General features: G+C 43.4%; 1 protein-coding gene across 2 annotated transcripts in view; it reads left to right on the forward strand.

Annotated features, from left to right (window-relative positions):
* Positions 1-5,391, forward strand: part of LOC142571000 (putative transporter YutK) — a 55,451-nt gene extending 50,060 nt beyond the window's left edge. For both annotated transcript variants that reach the window (XM_075679295.1, XM_075679296.1), the window contains 2 exons: positions 3,044-3,227; positions 5,035-5,391. In XM_075679295.1, the coding sequence (XP_075535410.1) occupies positions 3,044-3,227; positions 5,035-5,054 (204 nt within the window). In that variant the 3' untranslated portion in view covers positions 5,055-5,391. The remainder of the gene's footprint in view (positions 1-3,043; positions 3,228-5,034) is intronic.
* Positions 5,392-6,000: the final 609 nt, after the last annotated feature.

Raw genomic sequence — 6,000 nt, forward strand, 5'->3', positions numbered from 1 at the left:
GATTTCCGTTCTGAACGAGAAACAAAATACAGAGAATCATACATTATCCATAGGTTCAAGATATTGCAACCAATAGGCATAAACGTTTCAAAGGGAGCTTTAGAATCTATTCGCTATGCTAAATTTCAAGCTATAGGCAACAACACTTACTTTGGTAACGTGGAAAGTTGGGCTAGTTGGTGAGTGATCATAGTACCTTGCTGGTGAAGCAGCGCACAAACACGGACACAGTGGAGACAAGTAGGAATAGACGACACTCGCTGCACTCGCAACTATTTTATTTCAGAACACATACTTCAAGTTTATATACCTGCGCACCCTCAGGCGTCAACGCAAATCATGGCAAGATTAGAGACTTATTTATATATATATATATATATATATATATATATATATCGTTTGCCCGCTCATACTCGGGCGTCAAAGGCATTGCACTTATCTATCATGGTGTGCAATCCTATCGTAATTTGTTGCAACCCTACCAACGATTTTTATTACACATTTTCTTTTCTCTTCTTTTTAGTGTACTTCCAAAAACGCAACCTCACCATGGCTTAGATGGACAGATGGCTGACTGATACAACCCTCTCCCCTCTTGTGAATATGAAAGGCTTCGATTATTTCCCTGGTTAGTTGATCCTTATGGTGTGAAAAACTGTGGCATCATTGTAAAGCGGCCAGCACCCATGTTGTGAGCAGTGCCCCTTTTACATTTTACCTTGAGTCCACCTTTGTAATGTGGAATGATGTTATGTACAGACAAAAGTCCGGTATATGTATAGGCTCAAAAGTAGCTCCGGTACTTAGCACAATTTTTTTAGGTAGTATGGACAAAGCGATAGTTGCAAACCTTAAAGACTTAGCGGTAAAAGTGTTCCGCTTTGTGGACGATTTTTTGGTTATAATCGAACATGGTGTTTTGGACGTAAGAATGAATGAAATCTTAAAAGTGTTCAAGGACAACAGCCAAGGACTGGCTTTCACTGTTGAGTTGCCGCAGAATGGCAAGCTACAATTTTTAGGTTTGGCGTTAACTTCCACACCGGACCACGTTTGCTGGTCATACAATCCACGATCAGAAAAACCCTTGCTTAGTTATAACTCGGGACACTCTAAAATCGTAAAAAGTGGCATAGCTTTCTCGTGCCTGAGGGCTGCATTAACTAAGTCTTGCCCGGAAAAAATAAAAGAAACATTCAGCCAACAGGTTATCAGACTAAAGAATGCAGGGTATGAAAAACATGTACTCTGTACATCAGCGTATAAGTTGATCCGTTATGTGCGCAATGGCTATCAGAAAGAGCGCAACAGACTAGAGATTGACAGCAAAAAAATTGTGTCACTACCATATGCACACAAAATTGCGCATAACTTAAAAAACGTAGGTGGCAGATACGGTGTACGAGTAGTTTTTTCAGCGCCTAACAAACTCGGAAAAATATGTGCCGGACTGGATCGTAGAGTGTCAACAAAAGTAAAAGAAAATGGACGTAAGTGCACAGTCAAGCACAAAGAAAAACTTGTCGAGTGCAGGTCTTCTGTAGTCTACTGTTTGCCCATATCGTGTGGGAAAGTATACATCGGCCAAACAGGTCGTTGTGTAAACACGAGACTTTTAGAGCACAAAAGGTCACTGGGGGGAAACATTCATTCCCATATTAAGGGGCACTGCTCACAACATGGGTGCTGGCCGCTTTACAATGATGCCACAGTTTTATCACACCATAAGGATCAACTAACCAGGGAAATAATCGAAGCCTTTCATATTCACAAGAGGGGAGAGGGTTGTATCAGTCAGCCATCTGTCCATCTAAGCCATGGTGAGGTTGCGTTTTTGGAAGTACACTAAAAAGAAGAGAAAAGAAAATGTGTAATAAAAATCGTTGGTAGGGTTGCAACAAATTACGATAGGATTGCACACCATGATAGATAAGTGCAATGCCTTTGACGCCCGAGTATGAGCGGGCAAACGATATATATATATATATATATATATATATATATATATATATATATATATATATATATATATATATATATATATATATATATATATATATATAAAAGCCTCTAATCTTGCCATGATTTGCGTTGACGCCTGAGGGTGCGCAGGTATATAAACTTGAAGTATGTGTTCTGAAATAAAATAGTTGCGAGTGCAGCGAGTGTCGTCTATTCCTACTTGTCTCCACTGTGTCCGTGTTTGTGCGCTGCTTCACCAGCAAGGTACTATGAACACTTACTTTGGTTTCTTGGCGTATCCCCGTCCCATTTTTTTTTCCTTTTCTTACCTCCTTTTTTTTTCAGCCGGCGTGTCAGACGCCATTGACACGCCGGCTAACACCCGTGCATTGACACGTGGCTGACAGACGGGGGGGGGGGGGGGGGGGGGGAGAGGGGTGGCCTTGGTTTTGTGCACAGCATTCCTTTATTCTCAATTCGACATGCTAACACGCCTTCCCTCGTTGCCGAACCCACCCGCCTTACACCCTTTCCCGTTTAGAAGAACCCCACCTATATATACTGTGGCGAGGAAAGCATACGTCGCCTTGAAGAACACAAGTCCACTTGACGAAACGTTGGCTCCTGCTTTAACCTTGTTCTCGTTTTGCTCATCGTCTTAGATTTCCATCTCCCGCATTCCAAGTGTTTTCCCTGGACATCCTTGATTGGTCGCTCGCTTTCACGTGGTGCTATGAAAATCTCAGGTGCAGGGCTCGTTGGCAGTGAAGGGTGAAATTACTGGCAGTGAGCCACGTGATTGATTGTGCCTCACAGGTGGGCGAGAACAAGTGAGCGTCGTTAAAGAGCTACTATCTCTTTCACAAGAACGCAGAAGGGCAAGAAATCACGTAACGAATGGGCATCTGCTGTGGGCGCCTCAAGTGTCCTTCCCTCAGTCACACGTCCTTCGGCCGTTTCAGTGTTGTTGTAGATTCATTATGATGTTAGCCAAAAGCTGCTTCAGGCTAGCTTATTTTTGGTTAAGTTAGCTTAGGTTAAGTCAGTGACGTCGTGTACACTTCCGCTGGTGTGTGCGCAGAAGCGTGCAGGCGTGCTGTCCACGTATGCGCTCAGCAGCTCCTCCTGCTTGTGCCAAGTGCCAGCCGTGACCAGCGTGCTCAACGACATGGCACCGCAGAGTCGCATCGCCGACATCCAGAGCGTCTGCTGGAGGGCGCTCTTCACGGGATGTCTGAGCACCTTGCTCAATACGTGCATTGCAGGTAAGACCCACTCACGCGCAATTGCGTGACGTTGACGACTTCGTTGCATTCCAAATTCCAAGTTTTTGGATGTTCACCTCTCCAATGTACGGTTCATGTGTAAAGGGAACGCTGTTACTCAGCGACTGTCATTTTGCTCCCGCTATAGCTGTAAATGCCAACTGTAGCTGTGTCGATGCTCCGCACACGTGGATAGCGAAGTTCCCCGATATACGCGCCACAGCCACCAGCCAGAATTAATTTGCTGTAAATCCATGCAATTGTACACTTTTCACAGGATTCACACGGGCTCTACGCTCGGCTGTTTGCTCTAACAGTGGGCCCTAGTGTACAGGAAGTAGGACGCAAAGGCCAACAGATGGGCCGAGTAGCACGGAAGTCACTGTTGGTTCAGCTGCTCGCAACAGCAGCAGCAAGAAAAGATGAAGTGCCCGCCTTAGAGTAAATAAACGTACAAATAAAATACAACTATAAGCAATACCGAGAGAACACGAGCAAATAAAGCTAGGAAACCTTGCCTAAAGGAAAAAAGAAAGTAAAAGAATCCATGATATATGCAGAAATTTATAGAACTCGGGTGTTCATGGAGCTAAAGCAAAGCTAATGAGGAATAAGGTCAAAGGCCCACTGACTTTTCTAGAAAAGCCGGTGGGCGATGTTTATTCCTCCGAAGCTTGCATTTTGTCCTGCAATAGGATATTTTTGTCAAAAATACTTTTCGCTTAGTTTACATGCTATCAATATTACAATATTCCCTAGATATCAGACGCTTAATTCGGAAGACGCAACAAATTTGAGAAAACGTACAACCTTCGCACCCCTTACCGATTCATCCTCAGGAGCACGATCACAACTCGTGTAAGCGTCTCACGATCAGAAATACACACTATGATCCGCACCACAATTCCAATGTGACACCCTCTCTTCAGACCTTAGTCCTGCGCAAAATTCACTTATTCTTCGCAAAACAAGGGCCTTAATCCCGCCATGTATCTCCTACCTCCCCCGTAAATTTTATGTGTGGAAGTATCGCCTGCGCCGGGGATTGCAACAGACATTGAACTGTTCAAAAATGGCCTGCTCAAGTATCCAGAGTAGTAAACATTTATAATATGGTGCTGTCACCAAGAACGAGAGCTGCCAGTCTACCAACTATTCAGACAGACAGTTATGGGTGTTATTGGCTCATGGACGATAAGTTCACTAAACCACTATTAGAAATAGTAGCTCATGAGGGCTTCCATACTTTTTGATTTATTTACACATATGTACCTCAGTGTAAACTGTTAAAAAATTCTCTTTTGGAACGACTGCTCTCTGCGATCTATAGAAAAAGTGTTCACTGTGTGTTTTTAGCTACCTTGTAGTGAACGGTATACCTTAGGTAACCCTAGATTAGCGCTGACCATTGCACAAATACCGCGTCCTTCTATTTTTGTTATTGGAATTGCCTGGCTGAGGCGGCCATGTGCTTTGGCACAAACAGTTAGACCATAAGTGGAAAAACCAGCTTAGTAATAGTACAGATTTATCTCTTTTCGTGCAACAACTCCTGGGCTCTTTAAATTTCTCAACAAAAGCCATACTGCGCATTAAACGCACTGCTGAAGCGGTGTAGTAATTCTCGAAGTCATAGTTTTTTTAATGCCCTTAAAAATACCGGTAACAGAGTTATCGGTCTATGAATTAAAATATTTTTCTCTCTATTTTTACAGTACACCTATTTATTAATCGTGATTATGTGATCATTCTGTGTTGCGTGTGTTTTGCTCAAAGAAAATGATTCATTTTTGTTATTTGAACGCAGGCTGCTTGGTCACAGACTGAGGGAGCGAGCGAAGAAGAAACTGTGTCTTGCCAGCAGATCACACAATTGTTGAAGCTGTTATTGCTTGATACGCATTGTCTTTCAAATCGTGGAACACTCTGCTACAAAGCGAGAGACAAACGGTCATCTCGCGTGATTTTCTCGTTGACTGTTCATCTATTTTCATTATTGGGATGCTATTTTGCGAAGGTTTTTATGCAAGGCATCCAAAGAACAAATAATGCCATTTATCATGCACCCCCTTCACACATATGTTTTTCCCCGGAAGTTTGATTTGACGTCTGAGCGCTTTCTTATGTACAGTGGATTCACCGCCAAATATAGTACTATTATCTTGCTTTGGCTCTACAGGCAAGATTTCTTTTGTTTGTATTGTATTGTTCACAACGCTGCAAGGGTGTGTATTTTTTTGCACACGCGTCTGACAAATGTAATGTTTCTAAAGAGGGGGTCTTATTTAGCCGCACATGTAGCCTAATGTCTGTAGTTATCAAACTTGTGTCTCTCACTTCATATGAAGCTTGAAATATGATGCTCGTTTAAGCATATTGTCTCAAGGCCGTTCTCGAGCGGGGTCACGTTGGAGAAGATCCACCTCTTTGATGAATACGTCTTTCTAACATACCACACCATGATTTTACGTATAATGAACGTGCCAATGGTATTGGCCTAGAGATCGCTCACCGAGCGCCATCGGAAGAGATTCCAACCCTGATGACTTACCGATAGAACCACTGAACTGCGCCGCAAGGCTAAGCATTACAGACATTGCAGGACGCACTTCCCCAACACTACACCGTTCCCCTAACCGAGAAGACGCCGTCGCGTGGCGACAGCTACAAATTATTCATTCCCCTGTCTCTCTTACCTTCGACTCCTCAAACCCACACAATATCCTACATATGGTCCTTACCGTGGAGCAGGCCCACAATATAGCACTGCACC

This window comes from Dermacentor variabilis, chromosome 2 (genome assembly GCF_050947875.1).
Source record: "Dermacentor variabilis isolate Ectoservices chromosome 2, ASM5094787v1, whole genome shotgun sequence".
NCBI classification, from domain to species: Eukaryota; Metazoa; Arthropoda; class Arachnida; order Ixodida; family Ixodidae; genus Dermacentor; species Dermacentor variabilis.